This window comes from Rhamphochromis longiceps, linkage group LG10 (assembly GCF_057381845.1).
Source record: "Rhamphochromis longiceps isolate RC_006_pf linkage group LG10, R_longiceps_female_GT1.1, whole genome shotgun sequence".
Classification (NCBI taxonomy): domain Eukaryota; kingdom Metazoa; phylum Chordata; class Actinopteri; order Cichliformes; family Cichlidae; genus Rhamphochromis; species Rhamphochromis longiceps.
The window spans coordinates 22,928,754-22,952,510 of record NC_140566.1 but is presented as its reverse complement, the minus strand read 5'-3'; the positions used below and the strand labels follow the sequence as shown (position 1 = coordinate 22,952,510).

The 23,757-nt window shown below is 40.7% G+C and overlaps 1 protein-coding gene across 1 annotated transcript; it reads right to left on the bottom strand.

Annotated features, from left to right (window-relative positions):
• Window positions 1-460: 460 nt before the first annotated feature.
• LOC146660939 (general transcription factor II-I repeat domain-containing protein 2-like) lies at window positions 461-2,531 on the bottom strand. Its single transcript, XM_085421667.1, has one exon. The coding sequence runs from the start codon at window positions 2,529-2,531 to the stop codon at window positions 723-725; it is 1,809 nt and encodes a 602-aa protein (XP_085277793.1). The 3' UTR covers window positions 461-722.
• Window positions 2,532-23,757: the final 21,226 nt, after the last annotated feature.

Below are 23,757 nucleotides of genomic sequence, written 5' to 3'. Positions count from 1 at the left end.
CGTGCGGAGGGCGGTGAAAGAGGCGAAGCAGCGCTACGGGAGGAAACTAGAGTCACAACTCCAACAGAGTGACTCTAGGAGCCTGTGGCGGGGACTAAGGACAATAACGGACTATAAAGCACCAACAACCGGTATGACGAACGCGGCCGTGACTCTGGCAGACGAGCTGAACACTTTCTATGCTCGCTTCGAGGCTGCAGCTAAGGCAGGGGTGGGCAAACTTTTTGATTCGTGGGCCACATTGAGTTCTAACATTTGACAAATGGGCCGGAACAGGAGTAGATAGATGGCATGCTTTGAAAACATCACCTCATTGGGGGAAAAATACACATCTTGGGATATGGAGAAAACATGTGCTTTAATTTCATTTTTTTTAAATGAAGAAAAGCATTACAATAAAATCTCTGACTTCGAAATGAGCCTTTAAACACTGAAAATCAAATAAATGAACATTTTATTTTAAAGCACTGAAAGTTCTGTTATCCTTCAGGATATCACATCACTCTCCTCCTAACTTTTTTTTTTTTTTTTTTTCCAAAAACGGTAGGAGATGCAGATGTACTTGTCCTGTTCCTTTTATTCAATTTGTTTCCCCGGTGCCAAAAGTCAACAACGACCAGTGCAAGTTCGAAACAGTTGCAGCAAGTCAGTCTGTGAAGCGTTATATTTGATCTGCGCGCACTGTTCATTTTAACAACGTGCGTATCACGGAGACACACATTTTAATGGGAGCAGTGTTGTTGGTCTCCTTTTTTAGCCAGCGCATCAAAGTCTGGAGTTAGTTTTGTTGTGGCGATTCTCAGGATTGATCTGAGGTGTAGGTCTGTTAACTTGGATCTGTGGCTGGCTTTGTTGATGTTCATGACGCTGAATGTCTGTTCACACACGAAGGTAGAGCCGAACAAAGCCAACATCATCTGCGCTTTTCGCCTTAGATTTGGAAACGCGGCATCATTGAGTGAAGCATAGAAGTCATTTAGTTTCAGAGAGCTGAATTTCTCTTTTAAGGCAGGGTCGGACTGAAGGTCGATGAGTTCGAGCTGAAGCTCCTCTGGAGCTGTTTCGGGGTCTTGTGACAGAGGAAAGGCCACCAATTGAAGTGACTTGTCAATTTTATCGAAATCCAAAAACCGACGGCAGAATTCTCCGTGCAGTGCATCCAGTGACTCACTGTATTTCTTTACTTTTGCTCCGGCCTCTTTCAGCGTGGCTAGTGTAGGAAAATGAGTGAATGACTTGTTCAAAATCTGCCTGGAGAATAAAGCCAGCTTGGATTTGAAGGCTTTCACGTTTGTGTGCATGTCATGCACAAACTGCTCCTTCCCCTGCAGTTTCACGTTGAGCTCATTCAAGTGTGAAAATATGTCCGTAGCAAACGCGAAGTCACACATCCAGCTCTTGTTGCTCAGCTCAGGAAATTCATCAGTCTTCCCCTGCCGCTCCAAAAACATGCCAATCTCCTCTTTGAGCTCCCACACTCGTTGAAACACTTTGCCCAAACTCAACCAGCGGACACGGGAGTGATAAAGCAGGTCCTGGTGATCCGCATCAGTTTCCTCCAGGAACGCAATGAACTGACGGTGCTGAAGTCCCCGTGCGCGTATGAAATTGACAAGTTTCACCACAGGATTCACAACATGATTCAGCTGTAACACCGATTTACATAGAGATTCCTGGTGGAGGATGCAGTGGAGGAAAATCACATCCTGGTCAGGGTTTTCATCTTTCACTTTATTCTGGATTCTCCTCAGCAGGCCAACGTTTTTTCCCGTTAAATTTGGAGATCCATCTGTGGTGACGTTAACAAGCTTACTCCAGGGAAGCTTCATGTTTTCGATGGCAGCAGACACCCGTTCAAACAAGTCCTCTCCCCGTGTTTGTCCTTTCAGAGACTCCATTGTCAAAAACTCCTCCGTTATTTCAAAGGTTTCGTTGATTCCTCGGATAAAAATGAGGAGCTGAGCAGTGTCTTTGACATCATTGCTTTCATCCAGTGCTACAGAATAAAAAGTGAATGACTTCGCCTTTTTGTTTAATATGCTGGTGATATCTTCATCTATTAGTTCTACACGGCGAGTCACTGTCCGCCGTGATAAACTGATTTTCTCAAATTTGTCTTTGGTCTCCGGGCACAAAATACCTGCTGTCTCTACCATACATTCTTTTAAAAACTCGCCCTCTGACAGTGGTTTGCTGGCCTTTGCTATTTTGAATGAAAGCATAAAACTGGCCTTGGTACTTGATTCTTGAATGGCAGTTTGACGGTGAAAAAAACTTTGCTGAGCCTTCAAATTAGCTGCCAACTTCTCAGCAGCAGCTTCCCGTTCTTTTGTTGAGAGCTTGCTAGCATAATTTGTGTGCTTTGTGGCAAAGTGACGGCTAATATTATACTCTTTAAAAACCGCCACAGTTTCTTGGCATATCAGGCAAACAGCAGATGATCGGTGTACAGTGAAAAAATATTTAGTTGTCCACTCCTTTTTGAACACTCGACATTCTCTGTCCACTTTCCTTTTCTTGGGTCCGCTCATCTTCATAGAGGGGCGGTAGGTCACAGGGTAAAGTGCAAACGTGGAGTAATAGGCCTACGCCGCTTCACCTCAACAAAGCCAATATATCTAGAGTGCGCCATCTAGTGAGGAAACATCAGAATTGCAGGGGAAATAAAACATTAACAAGGTTAATTACTTACATTTTTTTTTTCAAGTTTGGCGGGCCGGATCAAAACGTTTAACGGGCCGCACGTGGCCCCCGGGCCGTAGTTCGCCCATGCCTGAGCTAAGGTCTCCAACAATGCTAGTGTTAGCGGCGCTAACGGCTGCAGACAGGAAGATACTGCCAGCACCGGAAACGTGCTCGTCATCTCCGAGCATGAAGTAAGGAGAGCCTTCAAGAGAGTGAACACCAGGAAAGCAGCAGGACCAGACGGCATCCCAGGTCGTATCCTAAGAGACTGCGCATACCAGCTAGCTCCTGTGTTCACTGAGATATTCAACATCTCTTTATCTCAGTCGGTGATCCCCACATGCTTCAAAGAGTCCATCATTGTTCCTGTCCCGAAGAAACCCCACCCTGCTTCTCTCAATGACTATCGCCCTGTAGCCCTCACCTCAGTAGTGATGAAGTGCTTTGAACGCCTGGTCAGAGACTTCATCATTTCTTCACTACCAGACACACTGGACCCACTACAGTTCGCTTACCGTCCAAATCGTTCCACAGACGATGCCATCTCTCATCTCCTCCACACATCACTCACTCACTTGGACACTAGAAGGGGGAATTATGTTAAAATGCTCTTCATAGACTACAGCTCTGCATTTAACACCATAATTCCCTCCACACTCACCACCAAGCTGGAGCATCTGGGACTCAGCTCATCTATGTGTCAGTGGATCTCCAACTTCCTAACTGGCAGACCACAGGCAGTAAGGATGGGCGGACATGTCTCAGCCTCCACCACTCTCAGCACTGGAGCCCCCCAGGGGTGTGTTCTGAGCCCCCTGCTGTACTCTTTGTACACATATGACTGTGTGGCCACTACCAGCTCCACCACCATCATCAAGTTTGCTGACGACACCGTCGTGGTGGGCCTGATCTCTGATAACAACGAGACGGCCTACCTGAAGGAGATTAGGAATCTGGAGAACTGGTGCCAGAGGAACAACCTCCTTCTAAACGTCAGTAAGACAAAGGAGCTGATAGTGGACTTCAGCACTAAGCAGGAGAGGAACTACCAGACCCCCGTCATCAACGAGTGCCCAGTGGAGAGAGTGGACAGCTTCAAATACCTCGGAGTTCACATCACGCAGGACCTGTCATGGTCCTGTCACATCAACACCGTGGTGAAAGGCCCGACAGCGTCTCTACCACCTCAGACGCTTGAGAGACTTCCAACTGCCCTCCATGGTGCTCAGGAACTTTTACTCGTGCACCATAGAGAGCATCCTGGCGGGAAACATCTTAACCTGGTTCGGGAACAGCACCATGCAGGACAGACGAGCTCTACAGAGGGTTGTGCGGTCAGCTGAGCGCACCATCCGCTCCGAGCTCCCTGACCTGCACTCAATCTACAGCAGGCGGTGCTGGACCAAGGCCAGGAAGATCGTGAAGGACTTCAGCCATCCCAACAACAGACTGTTCTCTCTGTTGAGGTCAGGAAAGCGATTCCGCTCCCTGAAGACCAACACAGAGAGACTGAGGAGGAGCTTCTTCCCGCAGGCGATACGGTCTCTCAATCACACCACCACACAGTACTGACCCACACATATGGTTCTTACACACACACTGGACTTTCTGGACTTTGGTTTTGCACAACACTGGTCACTATATTCTTCATTTCCGGTTAATACTTGTACAGCTGCTGTTATTGTGTATATATTTATTTATATTTAGATTTCTTCATACATTCTTATATAGTTCTATATTGTGTATTGTGTATTTTGTTGTAGAGATGGACCGATCCGATATTACGTATCGGTATCGGTCCGATACTGACCTAAATGACTGGATCGGATATCGGAGAAAAATAAAAAATGTAATCCGATCCATTAAATATCACGAAAGCACCTCACAAAACTTGCAACACGCCATAACTCACCTCAGAACGTTAGCATGTCGGAGCAGTATGCATCACGTGATAGAGCGGCTGTGGCATGCGGGACCTGTGGTCTGGATAGCATTTGGAGCTTCGCTAGCAACCTGGCATTTCATCTCCGACAAAGTTATCCCCGAGAGAAGTAAAGCAAGTGTGTAAGTCCATCTCTGAATGTTTGTAAAGCATTCCTGCGTTAAGCTTAACGAGCGACTGCCTCTCGCTCTCCGGCTGCTACTTCAATCGTGAAACTGCTTAAATGATCAGCTGATCGGCTTTTCTGTCGCGAGTCCGTCTTTGTTTTTGGCCCACTTTGCACCAGAAAGAGGAAACCAGCGGCTGAACAACAGCAGCACGTTTAAGCTTGATCAGCTGTTGTTAGAATTTATTTAATATTACTTTCTACTCGAGGATCTTTTTCTACGTAGCTGACGCTGGTAACTGTGCAGGGGCGGATCTAGCAAAGTTTAGCCAGGGGGGCCGATAGGGCATTAACTGGGAAAAGGGGGCACAAAGACATACTTTTCTTTCTTATTCTCATTTAAAATGTCTAGCTTTTAATAAATAATTATCTGACACACAAAGTTTTAATTTGATGTAAAATGAATAGAAGTCAATTACTGTATATAGTGACTATTAAGTCTAATATATATATACCCTAGTAAGCTATAGTACTTTTTCCTTTGGGAAGGTACCATCTGTGCAGTCTGCAATTTTGTTGAAGAAAGATGTTGAATCTATTTAATATTTCTTGAAAAATAATTGATTTCTGTGCATTTTTTTTCACACTGCATCAAATTAAGGTTGATTACGTCGATTAAGCATCATGAGGTGGCGCGTGAGGGGTGGTTCCCTGTTTTTTATTTATTTATTTTTGTTGTTGCTGGGAGTTGGAACCCTATTAGTTAGGTTGCTTAATATTTACGCTAAGTACTCTTTAAAATACCAGAATAGGGAGGATGGTGTAGGTCTAAGTTTATTAGATTGATCAGTATTGCTGAACTATGAAATATTTTTTTTGTATACAGGTATAACAGAATAGCTTTAGTGTAGTTGTTGTTTTAAACTTGAGTATGAACTTGCAGACTTGAAAAATGCAGCAAGATATTTTAAAAAACAGTTTTGTTGATTAAAAAACACTATATCGGATTCATATCGGTATCGGCAGATATCCAAATTTATGATATCGGTATCGGTATCGGACATAAAAAAGTGGTATCGTGCCATCTCTATTTTGTTGTACAGTTATTTTATTTTCAACTTTAATTTATATATTTATCTTTATCTTATTCTTCCCAGTTAAATTTACCCTTCATTCTAATTTGTGTTGTACAGTTATTTCATTTTTAACCTTAATTTATATTTTATTCCTTCCTAGTTAAATTTACCCTTTTTAATTTTTCATATTTATTTCCTATCTTATTCATAGCCTTTTCCTTTTTTGTTCTCTTTAGGTCACGAGCAGTTGTCCAAGCATTTCACTACATATCGTACTGTGTATGACTGTGTACGTGACAAATAAAATTTGAATTTGAATTTGAATTTGACATAGCAACAAGCTGCAGCCACGCTGAGTCTCTATTTCAACCCACACTGAAAGTTCGGACTTCAAAGTTTTTAAATTTTAATTACAGGCCAGTAAATCCAGAGTTATGATAATATAAATAAGCCCCGCTTTTTTCTAAATACTGTCCTGTTTTAAGCTTTTTCTAAGGACAGCGCGAAAACAGTAAAGAAAGCAAAAAAAGCCACCTCTTTCCTATCGGTGGAAAAATGCACCATGTCGACCAATTAGAAAAAAAGTAAACATGTGGGATTTGGTTGTTCAGGAAGAGGGAAAAGTTTTGGGAGTGACGAGACAGAGCGAGCGAGTGTGTGTGTGTGAGAGAGAGAGAGAGTTTTTAAGTGTGGGAGATTTGTGACGTTTACTGTGGAGTGTATACTTAGTGTGTTGTGTTGTCTTGTGTAGCTGTTCTGTTGTGTAGTCGTTTTGTTTTGTGTGTCAGTGAGGGCACTAATGAATGTCACAGAGGCACATTGCAATGTAAACACTGTCACTGCGTAGAAAACCAGCGGAGTGATACACCTCCTCTTGTCAGGCCTGCAGGTTTATCCCTGTGCTGTTCTCCTCTGTCTTTTGGTGGACAAACTTTTTTTTTTTTAACTGCCACACGTCATTTGTGGGGCATCTTATTGCAACACCGGATTGTTCTCTCATTTTAGTTTCAGTAATATTTTTAAATGGTTGTACAAAATGAAAAAAAAACGGCAGGTGTATTGGCTGCATTTTTAGATAAATAGTTGTATATGTTTACAAAATGTACAATTTATATTTGCATTTCAAGTTATAAAAATTTACTCAACATGTCTGTTTTGTTTTTTACAGTAAAAAGGATTTTAAGTTCTTTGTGTGATTTCAGATCAGTAATAGTACTATTAATAGTAATAGTAGTACTAATGCAGTATGTCAGTGAAAAAAACAACTGAATTCAGTTGAGCTGAAAAGAATGATACCAAACAAGCCAAGGAGGAAAAAATAAAATGAAACAATCTGAGGGTGAAATACAAACGGTTGTATTTCAGACCTCAGTGGGTTAATCCAACAAATCATGGAAAATTAGGTTTAAATTTTTGTTCATGACAGTGCAGATTTCTGACATTTTGTGTAATTTAAGCATGTAACAATTTGATTGTTTTCTAACAAAAAACAGTGTGAAACTTAAGTTAGACTTGTCGTTGTAAATAAACCACCCCATGTTGTGTAGGTTTCTGGATTTTATACTTATTGGGCTACATATTTATTTATTATACAGGCTATACAGTACATAACATCACAACTCACATGTTTTATGTAACTAAAGTGTGTAATTATGTGGAGTACAGACAATAATTAAGTTATAGACTATATTTATATGAAAAACGTGTATACTTACTGCATTTGAATCATTTTAATCATATGTAACCACCTGCATATGTATTTGGGGGGGGAAAGGCTTTGATTTTGCCACCCCATTTGATTTCTTTGCCACCCTCACGCCACCCTAAGAAAATTTCTCTAGACCCACCCCTGATCATCTGATGGAACTGCAGGAGAGATGGCTAATGTGCACATCAGACAGATTTAACACTAAATGGTATTTAGCCTGTCAGCTGCCTAGTACAAACAATGTTGTTCAATGATGTTAGTTTGTGCAAATGTGAGAATCCTGCCTCCCACATGTTCAATTCCAGCAGCGAGAGCATGTCTGAATTCGACTACCGCTTGCTGTGTGCTACATGTGAAAGAAAAATGATTTAATAATGTCCCATCCTGATTCTCTCGACATTATCTTGATATTATTGTGCATATTTACACATGTATATTATTTTTTCCAGCAAGTCCACAAAATATCCCTGCATGACAACAAATTGCTGCTGTTCTTAAAACTTCTTCTTGGGTTTTGATCCGTTTTTGTGCACGTTTTGATTTATTCGTCCTCACATCCTCTCTTTTTTTCTTTTACGTTGACAGATCATACCATTAGTGTGCCTTTAGCATCTCTGCCAACATCCTGTCCCTCAGGAGCAGGACTGGGAAGGCAGTATTCATATTTATGGAGCTCAACAGAATTCTGTGATACACTGCTAAAGAAAAAAAGATGAGTATCTAAACCTAAAAGTAATAAATAATATAGTAGCTGTACAGAAACAGTCTGTCGAGGTTCCAGGTTCTCTGCTGTGTAGCTGTGCCAATCCTCTGCAGCATAATGCTGAACAAATCATTGGGGCTTGTGTCAATACCTCTAGTCCTTCTCCTTTCCATATTTGTACATGTTCGTGGATGATGTTACCCTACAGAATCAGCAGAGTACAGTTTGTAAGAGTCTGTGTCGCTGAACTTAGATGTTAGCAGTTAACTCCGACCTCATACCCTTAAAAAGCACCTAACCTGACCGAGTAATTAGGGTGGCTAAAACTAATCAAACAGCCCATTAAAGAAAAAGTAAGCAGTGCTTTAAAAAAGTAGCTGAAACAGATGAGCCATGAAAGACACATGAAGCTACTATTACATACTGGCAGCACCAGTCAAGTGACAACTATGCGCTAGAAGGCAGTGGAAGCGGCTTAAAGACAATATGCATGAGACTGATAACTAAGAACACCCATTTAGTGAGTTGACAACATTTGAAATGGGGTTCCTATACACCACACACCTATGTGCACTCACTGTACACTTTATTGAGTACACCTGTCAAACTGCAAATATCTAATTAGCCAATCACATTCAAGCAACTCAATGCATTTAGGCATGTAAACATGATCAAAATGGCCTGCTGGGGTTCAAACTGAGCATCAGAATTTGGAAGAAAGGTGATTTTAATGACTCTGAACATGGCATGATTGTTGGTGCCAGATGGGTTAGCGAAAAGTTGTTGATCTACTGGGATTTGCCGACACGACAATCTCTAGGGTTACAAAGAATGATTGGAAAAAAGAGAAACTATCCAGTGAGCTTGAATCAAATGCAGCCTACAATAGCAGAAGACCACACTGGGTACCACTGCTATCAGCTAACAAAAGCTTCAACAAAATTAGACAGTGGAGGACTAGAAAAATGTTGCCTGCTCTAAATAGTTTAAATCTGCTACTACATTAAGACGGCAGGGTCAGAATTTGGCATAAACAATATGAAAGCATGATCTTTGCAGTATTAAGCCTGCCTTGTATCAGTGGTTCAGCCTGCTGGTTGTTGGGTAATAACATGGGGAATCCCATGACACAGTACCAAGTGAGCATTGTTTAAACCCCATGTCATGGACATGTCGGCAACATTGTTGCAACCTTGTTGGTGACATGTCCACACCTATGACCACAGCATACCCATCTTCTGATGGTTTTTCCTGGGTTTTTCCTAAGTCTGCCCTTGACAAAGAAATATCTTGTGTAAAATCTTGTACCTGTGCTGTGACTGCTGTTTTTCTCCAGTCTTTCTTTAAGTATCTGACTCAGCTAAAAGATAAGTTCTTCAGGCTCTTCTCACATACATTTCTAAAGAAAAATGGGTAAAAATCTGGTCAGGACCTTGGTCAAAGCTGTTGTTTCTCACATGACACACACAGCAAGAGAAATCTGCATCAGCGCAGTTCTAATGGACATACTTTGTTATTCCTGCCAAAACAAGCCCAGGAGGTACAGACCTCCAGTCAGGGAGGCAGAAAACAGTCAACATCCTGCATGACAAATAACACTTTCTCATCTTTTTGCTTCTAGTATCTTTTAATTAATGGCACTTGGCACAGAGAGTAATTATCTAATAACTACAGACTACACATGATTTCAAGTGATGAGCAGTCTTTTTTCTCTTTATTTTTAAATTTCCTTAGTTCTTTACTGTCTGTGAGACATTGCACTAATTTGTGGCGATGGCAGGGGACAGACAGCCAAATGTCTTCAGATGTCAGATGGCCTTGCTAACACTGCTGCTTTGATTGCTGAACACCAAATGCGCTTTTTCAGGAACTCTACTTTCCAGTTATTTGTGAAGTTTTTCACTGTGATTTGTGATTTTTTTCCTTTTGTTTACAAAGATGCATCTACCTGATTGTAGTAAGTAAACAGCACCTTAATTTTATAATTATATGTGAAGCGGAAGACAACAACATGTACTCCACACACTTTTCTCTTTTCTGTTTGTCAGAAGCTAGCTCACCAAGCTATGTGTCATATTTCATTTTACTCATCTTCACTGACTGAAAGGTTTGGCACAAATACACTATCATGATGCTTACACAACTTTGTATAAACATTTATCAGTCAATAATCTGATACATCTATGTGATTATCAATCATTTCATTATCATATTGTAGCCAGTAATGCAAATTCACACACATATAGATATATCACTGGTCAGTTTGATTAAGCTAGTTTGCTAGTTTTAGTTGCTCCCTTGTTTATAAGAGGTCACCAGACTACACCAGATGCCCTTCATGACAGAACATCAAAGGGATTTGTTTCTTCTCCCAGAATCACACCGATGATCGTGTGTTAGGCAAATTTGTCATCTGCATTGGGGAAAACTCTTCTTTGATGTTTATTTCAGCCAAACTATTCCGATGTTTTCAAAGATATGTTTCCATATATGAGAGTGAGACCAAAGGTGATGGATGTCATTATTCACAAAGAACTTCCTGCACTATAATTGTCATGTTCATGACCTTACTTGCTGAAACAAATAGTTCCCTTGTATCACCTTGCCATGCCACCAGATTTTATGTACTGTACAGCTCTGATACAAACCCTGAGAATGATAATCCCATCAATGAAACAACTGCATTTAAAGCACTGCATGCAGAATAGTGCATGCAGAATGAAACCCAAAGGTATTAAATGTGTTTATGTCTTCACAAAAGCAGTTCCTAATGAAATTGAATATGTACTCATAGCTTATATTTAGATTTTCAATTCAATTCAATTGTCAATTCCACCTTATTTATACTGTGCAAAATCAGAACAGCAGTCACCTGAACATGGTTTATTTTGCCAGGCAGAGACAATATAACAAAACCCCCTCTGAACAAGGACATGGCAGCATAAAAATTATGGCAAGAGCAGGTTTTCTTCAGAAAGGTGAACAGCATATAAATTCATACAAATACATACATTATGGAAATTACTTCATATCAAGGGACTTACACTATTATTTGTGTTACACCAGATATCAACATCCCCATTGAGAAGTCATAATCTCACACAATTTCCCACACCCCATCTGAAGTCTACTCTCCAGATAACAAAACACAATGCGCATGTCAACTTTCAAAAAGCAGCTCGACTCTCCTCAAGACCCTAAAAGTAGACAAAACAAATATTGCCACACCTAAGACGAGCTCCAAAAGGTTCCATCATATCTGACCATATTCAGTTTCTCACTGGATATTGAAATCTCAACAAATACAGGGATAACCCAGAAAAATCCATTTCCCTGACCACTTACACTCGTGCAATGAACACTAAAACTCCTTAAGTGACTTTAAAACTTGACTTTTTGGCCAGTGCCAAATGTGGCAATGAGGGTGGGTTTTAATCAAAGAAAGCATGAAATTTGTTTTCAGTGCAGGTGATAGGACATCAGGAGCACATGGACATTGCCCAGGGGCCTGAGGGTCATTTTGGCCTGCCGAGCACTTAAGCAGATAATATAGAAGCAGGAAAGAGTAGACGGGTGCCTCAGAATGCACCGATCAGGCTCAACTCCATCACACCCCAGAGACGCACATGCATGTGTACACAAAGCTTATCTCTCTCTTCTCAACACATAGTGTTGGACAAGTCCCTGGTGTAATGAGTGCTCAAAGAAATGTTGGAAGTGAGAGAGAGAAAATCATTTATTTTTAAAAGAGAATGATGGAGCTAAATGCTGAAATGTCAGTCAGAGACCAGGCCAGTCAAGGAAAACAATAAAAACTACCTAAAGCACAATTGTCTGTCTTTACCACCCACCACTCATATATTGTGTGTCATTCATTTTCCCAAAATAGACAAAATCAACATCCCATAGGACTGTTTTTTTTTTAGTTTTTTTTTTTTAATAATAGACATCTGTAATATCACAACACATAAGTGGCTGTGAATGGAGTCAAATTCCCAGCCTGAGTTACTGTTTCAATCCATCCCTGAGCAGTTAATCTGGTTTTAGTCCTGACCTGAGGCATCGCAGTCAGACCTGGTAACTGTGGACTCTTTAACTGAAAATTTCTCTTTGGTCTCTGAATCATAGCCTGAGACCTAGCTCTCATCACCGGTGATGATCTTCAACACAAAGTCAGATCAGTCTGACAGAAGTTGATGTTGGCTCTCATAGTTGTGCAACTGTAAGTCGTGCAGACGTGTCTCCTGGGGAACAATCTAAAAATAACAGACTGGCTGGAAACTGTCAAGGGGTGCACAAAGATACAACTTTGAGGAAGCCAAAGTTAAGTCAAGAGATGTTTTTTTTTTAATTTGTTTTAGAGGCAGTTGTTTCACTTCATTTTTTAAAACTCACTTTATATATTGTTTTTATTTACTCTGTACGATGTTTTGGCAGCTTTATGAGCTGAGATTTGCAATTTCATGTCTCTATTTTCTGTCAACATTTATAAAAAATAACAGTCAATAAGTGAACAAGCACAAGTAAGTATAATACTTTATTTAACAAACACTCAAGAAAAGATATAACCATACTTTACCCTTACAGAAAGATGCAGTTATAATAATTTCTTTCTAAAGGGCTAATCAGGGTAACTGCTACAGGGATGAAAGATCATGTTCAAGGAGGAAGAGAGAAGATAAGAGTGCTCAAGGACAGACTGTTTGAAAGGTACTATTTGAAGTTATTGATTTTAACTGCCTGTTTGAATGACCTTGTTGTGCCGTCGCATCCAAGAAGGAAGTGGTCATCACAGGATGCAGATCCCCATGTATGTTAAGTATAACAAATTTAATTAAATGATTCATCTCAGCAATTTTTTTTTGTCAGCCAGCACACCCTCTGACACTTTAATATCAACATCTTTCTCCACTTTGTTTATTTAACTGACCTCTCATCAAATAAATTTCTTATTCTTTGCCCACCTTTTGTGTATATCTCTCTCAGTTCACCATTACTTTGCCACATTGAGGGGAAAGGTGATTTCATTGTAATATATAACAGAATAGGGCAAGCCATAGAAGCATTAGTCTAACATATCTTGCAGCAGCAGAGCAAAATCCATATTTCTGACATGGTTGTCTCCAATGGAAAATAGACCTGAAACCCTTTGGTGCCACATTCTCTCAGTTCAGCTACATTTGTCATGGAAAGTGCAGCAGTGCAGTCTTGCAAGGCCGGCCATATCAGTGAGTGTGTTTGCAGTTGTACATCTGGAGTCAAATGTGGCTGATTTTAGCCCACGTATGGGTGGAAAGGGCTGATTGGATATTTTATGCAACACCTGGAGAAAGCGGTACAACATAAAAAAAGAGAACAAACCTATTCCATGCCAGCTGTCTCCCAACAGATTTCTTTACCTTAATCGTATATCTAATTGAATTTCACGGTGCTCTGTACTTGGTGCAGCATGTTTGAGCAGCTGACAACGGCAATATTGCGGAATCGTTTCATGCAGTCACCATGTGGCTAATCACAAAATGTGAGTAATTACATTTTATCTGGTTTATTATCAGTGTTTCAGTCTTGACCCATGCAACACTGCATCATAACCATACACAACATCAAAGATCTACTATTGCCATGTAAGAAATACTGGTGTAAGTTAGACTTCGGCTACCTTATAGTATTGGAATTAAAGAAGTGGATTCTCACAAGTCAAGACTCTTGTTTTTATCATAATTATGAGATAACTTCAAGTTGTGATGGTGCGTGGGAAACAGAGGAAACTGGAGAGTACAATCGCAGAATCAGCTTTGTTGACGAGCTTATTAAGTAATTGGGTTCCAGCTCTTTATTTGTTCTCAATGTAGGTAACAAAATAGACAACAGGCTTTACTGACAATAGTAACATGGCACAGACAAGAACAGCACATATAGCATGTTTATATATAAGGTGCAGACTTCAAAGACGTTTGAATAAATCATGGAATAAATAAGAGATCGATTACTTGTTATTTTATATACAGTTTATACATGTGGACTGGCTATAAATATACAGTATATAGACATGTACAGAAAAGCTGGTCCGGCAACAATACCTGATCACATCTTAAAGACTGCTTAGGTAAACACTGACTCTCATCATCATGAAGTCCTGGTCATGCCACACATATGAGCCCTCCTTCCTCTGTCCCCGGACCATTTTAGTTTTCATATCAGGCTAACTGGTCAATACTCTTCTTCTGTCCTCCTCATCCCTTGCCCTAGACATGAAACATCCTATGTTGGACTGCTGTTCATAGATTTTAGCTCAGCATTTAATACACTGATCCCGATGAAGCTTATACACAAACTGGACCAGCTGGACCTGTACACCTCTCTCTTTAACTGGCTGCTAGACTTCCTCAGTGAGACACCACAAGAAGTTCTGGTCAGCAACAACATCAAGCACCATTATGCTGAGTACTGTTGCTAAGGGGACTAAGCACTCAAGTATGTGTGCTTCGTCCCCTGGTCTTCACTCTGCTGACCCATGATTGCACTCCACACTACAACAATAATATCTTTAATAAATTTGCAGATTAGACAACTTTTGTGGTCAACTTAAGAGCAATAGTGAGACACATATAGAAGCAAGGTGAATCAACTGGCCATGCGGTACAGTGACAACAATTTCTCCTTAAATGTGGAGATTATCAGTGATTTCAGGGTGCACCCAGCATTCCCTCGCTCACGATCGGTGGTTCTGCTGTGGAGAGCACCAAATCTTTGGGTGTGCACATCACACTCCTCTCCTGGACACACAGCACTGCATCACTGGCCAAGAATGCAAAGCATGCTTCTACTACTCCTGCAAACTGAGAAGAGCGAGGGCCCCAGTTACCCATCATGTGCTCCTTCAACCGAGGCACTGCTGAAAGCATACTGACCAGCTGCCTCACTGGGTGATTTGGAAACTCCTTTGCCGCCAACCACAGAACCCTGCAGCGCATAGTAAATACAGCAAGAGAAATCACTGGTGCCTCGCTCTCCTCCCTCCTGGACCTTTATAACACGCACCAAGCCTGCCAAGCTATCAGTATTGTGTGCCAGTCCACCCACCTTTCATACAACTTTTCCAGTCCCCTGCCTTCAGGGAGAAGGTCCTGGAGCCTCCATGACTCCTCCAGCAGACTGAGAAACAGCTTTATCCAACAGGCTGTCAGGATATTGAACTCCCTTTCCTCTCTACCAGCTCCCCATTCTCAAGAAGACTCACACGCACACACTCACAACAGCCACTTCACTTTACATAAAGAATATTACTGCATCAGCTGTACGGACACTGCAACCAGTTTTTAGGGATTTAATATTTTATAATATTGGCTGTATATATCAATAACAATAATTGTATATAATAGTTAAATAAATCTTTTGAGCTTGTGTACTGTACTCTTATTTCCATATTGGTATCACATAATTTTATAGCTCTCTATTTTGCTTAGTTTTATTTTTGATTCATTCTTGTTCTACATCAGGGGGAAGTGGCATTTCGATCTAGCGTATGTAATGTACATCTTGTAGCATTGACAATAAAGTTTCCTTTGACTTTCTGTTCTTCACCCGACTTTTATTTTTTTGCAAATTGTTCCACTGAATGACAGGGTCAAATTATTCTCCTCTTCAGACAGTCAGAGTAACCCTGAGAGTTTGGTGCATTAGCAGTTTCTTTCTTTACATAAGTATTTGTCTGGTTTTGCTTCTGCCTGCTTCCTTCCTTGCTATTTTTATTGCAGCTTTTTTTTTTAAATTTCAGTCTTTTCTATTGGTCTCCCTTGTCACTTTTCTGTCCTTTTCTTTGTTTCTCTCAATCCTTGCAGAGCTCTCAGTGTACTAATGAAAGAATGAGTGATGTGGGTGTTAGCTTGGAGATGGAGCCTGTCATATCTTTGCCAGTTATCTGGAGGGCTTGCCTCGGGCCAGGCTCACCTCGACCACAAAGGCTGTTACCGCCAGAGCGTTTCGTTCATGCTGAGATGGCACATAGATGTAACTAAGGTACAATGTATTCATACATATGCACATACTGACTACACACACACGCGCACACTCCTCCCATCCTGCTGTTGACACTGACAGACTGATGTTTGCCGGTGTCTCAGGGAGTGGGAGTCAGAACAATACTCTGTAATTGAATCCCTGTTGCCACTGTGTACCTTCCTCCCTCTTCCTCATTGTGGCAACAATCTCTTACATACAGTCAATCTCTCTTGAAGAGTGTTTGCTTCTTGCATGTCTTTGATTTTCTGTCTAAATCACCTTTTTACATGCTCCTCTCTACCTGTCCCCTTTCCAACCCACTCTTCTCCTTTTCCTTAAAAAGTAGTGTTCTTCCTGTGCATGCTTTTCATAGATTCCAAAGGATAGAACACAGAGGAGTTCAGCGTCTTGGTTGGGTAACTGTATTTAAATCATTGTGATCCTTTATATTATGCAATTTCTGAGTACAATATACAAATATACAAATTGTCATATGTTTGTTTGCATGCTTGTATCCTCTCCCTGTGTATCCTTTGTGCACTGACTGACACCTCAACCAGTCGATCTCCTCCATGCCTCATCGCTTTTCATTGTTTTCCTGTACGTTTGACTGACATGTCATCCTCAAAAGATGTTCGCATCGTCTAGGCACTCTAGATTGGACACGCTTGCGTGATCCCAGCCGGAGCTGCGTTTGAAGAAAGAAAGGCAGTTTGGTTCTGGTTTATTTATAGTCTCCCATACTTGTTCACACTCTGCAGACTATGTTTTGATTAGACGCCTCACATGGGGAGATCAGGGCCTCAGTTGTCTCACATTATCTGTAATATTTGTTGCAGTGTTCCAAGATTGCTGAGGTGTAGCAAATCAGGACAAGTCATATAATTTCTTCAGAAGTTTTTCCTTATTGACAAAAAGCACTAAAGCACAAACATAACTCCAGTGCATGCCATATTGCAATGGGACAAACCACGCAAAATGAAATGCGTCATTGCAGTTAGGAACTATATAGAGCTATAAAAAGAATAAATAAATTAAAAAAAACATTGCAAGTAGGCCACGGACATATAGACGGTAGACGGGGCCTGAATTTTCAACATCCTCATTCACTTCACTTCAGAATATGAAGTGTCAAGGGAGATTAATCCAGGTCAGTCCCAAGATGCTGAAAGATAGTACTGAGCCTCATTAAAGAATATTTGCTGAAATTTAACTGAACTCCCAGGAAATTACTGCCAGGTTTGTAGTCTTTTTTTTTTTTTGTAGATCATCCCTGCAGCATTTTGCTGTGGATGGTGATTGGTTAGAAAGTCCACCCCTCTGGTCAAGAAGGAAAAAATAATAATCTTGATAGATTACGATGAAATGTTTCCCAGGGACATCTCCACAATATGGACTATCATCACATTATGATTGCTATTCCCATCAGGTCAAAATTCCACTTTTTTTACTTTGCTGTGGTAAACTGTGCCAGCTACGAAATGTTTTTATAAACTAGTTATTTTCATGCATGTACTGTAGCTCTGAACTTTCCAATAGATTATCTGATAGAGGTACAAAAGTACCCAATCAAAATGTTTTGTGTCACCCACATTTCAAAAAGGAGAGATAATTTGGAAGAACTGAGACTGATTTATTATGATACAGAATTCAGCTGTGCTATTTGGTGATTAGACTCTGATGACCCAACATAGTAGAGCAGAAATTATAGGAATTTCTGGGGTCTGGATGCTGGTTTCACAGTTTCTGCGTTTTGAGATGCTGTGAGTTGATGTTTCTTTTTAGATTGTGAGAATGGTTTATGTTTTACTTTTATTCCTTGTCTCTCTGGTGAATAGGGTTGTCAGCTTCTTTATTATTTATTGTTACCGTTCCTGTAGCCTGTTTGTATTTTGCCTGTTTATTGAAGTCCTGCATTTTAAGTTATCCTTGGGCTTGAGTTTCTGTATTCCTTGGTTAGCCTGTATTTAGTTATTATTTAATTATTTCGATTGTTATGTCTTTCATTTTCAAGTTTTGTTTATTTCACATTTTGTATAGTTTCTTCTGTTTTATTTAATAGCCTAGTTATTTGGGTCCAACCTGATATCAACTCGAAGCGTGTTATAGACCCACTGGTCCAACATGTGGATGTCACGCATGGCCTCTCCAGATGTGAAATGGACGTACATGTTTAAGTTGCAGTGCCACATGACAGATGGTTGGATCTACACTGTTTGCCCTGATCTTTCTTTTTTACATCGTTTGTTGAGGCTTTTCTTGTTAGTTTTAATTACTAATGATATTTGCTTTAGTTGGTTCCCTTTTGTGTTCTTTTTTGTTCAGTCTCAACTGTGTTTTTGTCCTTTGCCTTTCTATTTTCATCTGTCTAGTAATTCTGTCCTCCCCTTTGTCAAGTTAACCCTTGTTCCCCGATTGCTTGTATCGTCCCGTTTTATTCTGGTAACTGTTATTCTCTGTCTTGTGTTACATTTTATTTCCCTGACTTCATTATGCCTAGAGTTTCTAGCTTTGCACCGCCCCTGCGTCTCTCCTCTTCTTACCCTGAATATTGTCTCTGGCTGTCTCGTCCCTCATGACTTTGAGCCCTGGTTCTGTGTATCCCTGTTCTGAGTTCCCCTGTGTTTCAGTTTTTCCTGGCATTTCAATACTGTTATTCAGGTCCCCATTTGTTTCTGCATTTTTAGACTAATCATCATTAAATTCTCAGTTTGGGTTTACTGCTGCTTCCTGTACTTTGTGTTTAGCTCACATATCTCCATTTCACAGCTGGAGGTGGTGAAGATAAAAATGGAGGCTTGGGCGGGACTTTGAGAGACCAGGTTGAGGCAGAGATGGACAGAGGATGGTTGTATGAATGAGAGTCTAAAATGGAGACTGGGAGAAGAGTATAGGGCTTTGGAGTTGACGTCACGCCGCAATGTATTGTGGGAGCGCAGCTCCATTTTCAGGGTCTACGAATCAAAACAAACACACTGTGTTGGAACGACGACGACAAGAAACATGCTTAAAAGCAGCTCAAAAGAAAACGGACGGTATAGAGACCGATTGCGTCCAGAGGCGAAGCAGCGGTACTTGAAAAAAAAATAGAGTGCATCGCAAATCTGGACCCATTTGAAATACGGCAGTGGAGTAAAGACCCAGACGACTTACCGCCACTGTCCTACCCCGATATCTTCACGTATCTTGTTTGTGGAGTAAGCGCTTACACAGCGAACCAGTTTCGTAATTACAAGTCACTGGAGGCGCACATCCAATTTACAAATGGCTGGGTGCAAGATTTGGCTATTTTCAAGCCGCCAAACTCTGAGTACGTCGTCAAAGTAAGTCAGCTGGAGTGCACCGAGTGAAATAGCCATTTTCCACCCCCCACCATAATTAATGTTACACATTTATCATTTAACTGCTAAAATATCGTTATCATATTATATGCCCATAATTGTAAAGTACATGCAAGTTAACACATTGATAATCGGGTAAATTATTAACGCCAATTTGTGTCCTTCCTGTCTCATTTCATTTATTGTCTTTACATCAACCAATCAAGTCACTCCATTCTATGTTTGATCGCAATTTCTATAACTTCTGAGACCACCAACGATGATATTATTCAGCTATAAAGTGTGATGTGAACATATTTAGAACTTACCGGAATGAAAATGTCTTGAGCACACCAACTGATATCTGGAGACGTAACCGAACTTGATATCAGCTCGTCTCACGGCTGCTATCCAGGCTAGACGCCTTCGTTTGGTAATATCCGATACATGAGCTCCTTCATGTTGCTTCCAGGTTGGGAAAGCATAAAAAGACAATCCAAACTTATTCCCGTGCCGGTCGTAAGATCGAACATTGCAGCCGACCGCACAGCAAGTACGAACCATGGCTATGCTTTCGCTCCTTACTTAGACCCCCAAAATGGCGGATCGGGCCAAAATCCTTTCCACGCCCACCCCCGTGACATCACGCTCCAAAGCCCTATTGATATTTAAAGTAAGCAGAATGGAGGATGATTGGCCTGAAGAAGGTGATGATCGGAGATGATGATTGGATTAAAGCAATGATGTCAGAATTGAGTTTGAGAGTGTGGGAAAGTGAAAGAAATGTAAAGAACGCCCTGACAACCGAACACCAAGTGAAGCAGCCAGATGAGCGATTACAGAACTGAACCTAAACATAATCTACATATCTTTATATTTTGCTTCCAAGGGGCCAGACTTTCTTTAATTTTTTCTTGTCATTTGACCTTGAAGAGGCCTTCTGATGGTCCTTCAAAGTTTTCCTTTGGACATTGGCTGCTTTTTCACTCACTTTGTACCAGTCCATGTACTTGACCACTTTTAGAGGAAGGATTTTTGTTTTGTTTTATTTTCGTTTTTGAATAGTTCAAACATTTTTTAAAAAGGACACCAAACTCAAGGAATGAACCAGTGTTGTGTCTGCACAAAACAGACAATTTAGCGAGGGACCAATTTTAAATTGCATCTTTTGCCACTTAATTACTAGCACCCTGTTATAGTTAATTTCTTTAATTGAATCTACGAATATTGCCAAAGTCAACAGAGTTTAACAGGTGCAAAATAGTTGGGTTTTTTGGTTTGCTTTTTCTTCATCAACAAGGTGATACCCAGAGAGCTATTAGCTGAAAACTTGTTAGATATTGGCATTGTGTGCAGCATCTCCGTCCGTGGTAACATTTCTGCCCTTGTCTAGGAATGGTTCCATCAGCCTCATTACTACATTTTCAGAAAGTCTCTCCCCACTGGGACGATTGGGGTCCTTGCCAAGATATGGGAAGACATTGCAAATGTACTTGGATTTTAGGTCGCAAGCCACCCAAAACTTGATCCCAAACTTGTCAGGTTTACTTGCAATATACTGCAGGAAACAGCACCGAGTCTTTGATGGGAAAAGCTGTTCATCAACGGTGATATGTAGACCAGGGTTGTAGCACGTGATGCAGTTGGTGACAAATGATCCCCACACACTGGAAATGCAGACTACAGATACCATGGCAGTGCCAGGATTGTGAGTGATTGCTGAAAATGTTGAAATGTACTCACTCACTTTTTATTATTATTTGTAAATATGTGTACAAATGGTCGGTTTTTTGTACTGTTTTTATCAATAAATCTCAGCAACAAAGGACATACACCCATGTCTGTTGATTTCTCCCTAAGATGGCAAACTGAAACACTCCAAGTTGGTGACTTTTGGAGATTTATTTCCCTGGATGATTGAGAATGCATCAAGACGAACACAAAAGGAAGTTCACAGCTTTTAGCAGCCCCCCCCTCCCCCGACAAACAAAGAGGCAGTTGGCAGTTAGAAATTAGCAATCATTCACACACACCCACTCCCCTCCAGAATTCTCAGGTAACAACCTAATTTACATATGAATGACTAGCCAATTTACCTTCCACTTGGCTGAAGCTAAAGCCTAGCTAAAAGCCATTTGGCTGGTAGGCGGGATTTAAAGGTAGGTTTTAAAGGTAGAAAAGCCAACTGGCTGCTCTCGGGGGCTCTAAGTGTTTAAAGAATTGGGGAAAACCGAGCAAGTGGATGACAAAAAGAAAGAAATTGAAGGGTCTTAACAACAGATAAACAGTTTCTGAAAGTCATGTCCTTAAGAATTAGGAAAGATTCCACCAAAGATCTGACACAGGACCTGGGCGACGCACCTGGATCTGCAGTTGATCTAACTGTTCACTGAAGGCTCATCAGAACCGGTCTCAGTGGAAGGGTGGCTGTCAAGAAGTCATTCTCACAGAAGGGAAATGGAGACAAAAAGGCTGAGGTATGCCAGATTATCAAAGAACTGGACTAAAAATCTATAAAGCCATCTATAGAAGATACTGGAGGCTTTGTCATGGTTGGGAGTTAAAATTTTTCGTGGACTAGCTGTGTAGCAGGTAGGAAGAGGATGCCAGACTTGTTAGACAGCAAATAAAGTTAAATATGGCTTTTATTTGCAGAATCTGTTTAATGCCACAGGGGAAGCAAAACTGACCATAATGCACACAGGATTAAAGACTATCAAAATAAGACAGGAAGTAACCAGCACAGGGACCAGGACCAGATATTACTAAATTGACAGAATGAAAAAGGGACCATGGAGAGACAGCACAGTGAGACCAGACAGACACAGGGACACAACTGAGGATACAATCACAGACAGGCTAGATTTGGAAAAACAGGTATGAAGCTCCAAGTACAAAACCAGAGCCAAAAAGACCCATAAAAGAGAAAGAAAACAAAAAAGATAATCAAAAATATAAAACTAGAAAAACCCTAAACATCCCCAAAATTCAAAACTCTGGGTCCTAGACCTCCAAACCATGGCAGAATTTCTTTCAGTGATGTTGGTGTAGTACTTTAAAGCATAATGTCCAACCAGAGTCTCTGGATAAAAAGACAGGCCTCACCGTGAACAGCTTCCACTTGGAACTACCCTCTTGTGTCTATGGGAACACCCAAATCCCCATAAGTCTTATTTAATAAAATCACTCTGATTTTGTTAAATAAGACTATCACAGAACACCGTATATATTTTCAATATATTTAAAGGTATTTTGGTTGAGGGAGGGTTACAAGTGGAAGATGTGGACAGGTAAATAAGAGAAGCTTATACAAACCCAACAACCTGGAAAGGAAGTTTTAAGGTCATATCTCAAGTGACAACTGCGACAAGCAAACACATACTCATCCCAAGGTCTGTGATAAGGTAATCCATTCACCGGTACATGCTACTATCCTGCTATAATGCTGAATGATGAAAACCATGCTTTCATCATTCAGCTCTTTCCCTCTCTTCCTTGCTGTAGCTCACTCAAACCGAGACACATACCTTATCTTTCCAAGGATTAATCAGCTTAGGGGTATATGTAGGTGGTGAGGAGAAAAACGTAACCCTACACAGATCAGCATGTTTTTACTTGAGCCGCTAGGCAGGTGTAATTCATTCACATATTCTGTATTCGGTTTGTGTTTGAGAGATCCTTTCTTTGACAAAGTTTTGTACATTGTGATTCTATCGACACGTCAGACTTCTCCCCTGTTCAAATATTAGACAGAGGTTTAATGTTACTGAAGGACATTTCAAAGTGGTGCAGATTAATGCTTGTGCAGTAAAACAGTCTCTACCTCTGGTGTTTGGAAAAAGAACATCTTTGAAAGGAAAGAAGAAGAAAATCAATTAGGTACTGCAATCTGATACGCAAATACACACACACACCCAAAAGTATGTATGCTGTTTGCACACACACCTGTCACAAAAGAACTTCTGATATTAGGAAGTCTGAGTGTGTGTCTTAATGAGCTCCAGAGAGCTAGATGTTGTTTTGATGTCTTTTTAAACTTCCAGTGTTACTGAAATCTAGCGCATTTGTCAATTATCTATGTACTTTGTGTATAGATAAACGCGCATAGGCATTTTATTTGCTGCTGATTAATCATTTTTATATTTGGACAGTGAAGCTGATCGACTAATGTTACACTTGGTCTCTGAGGAAATTCAAATAAACAAACAAGCACCTT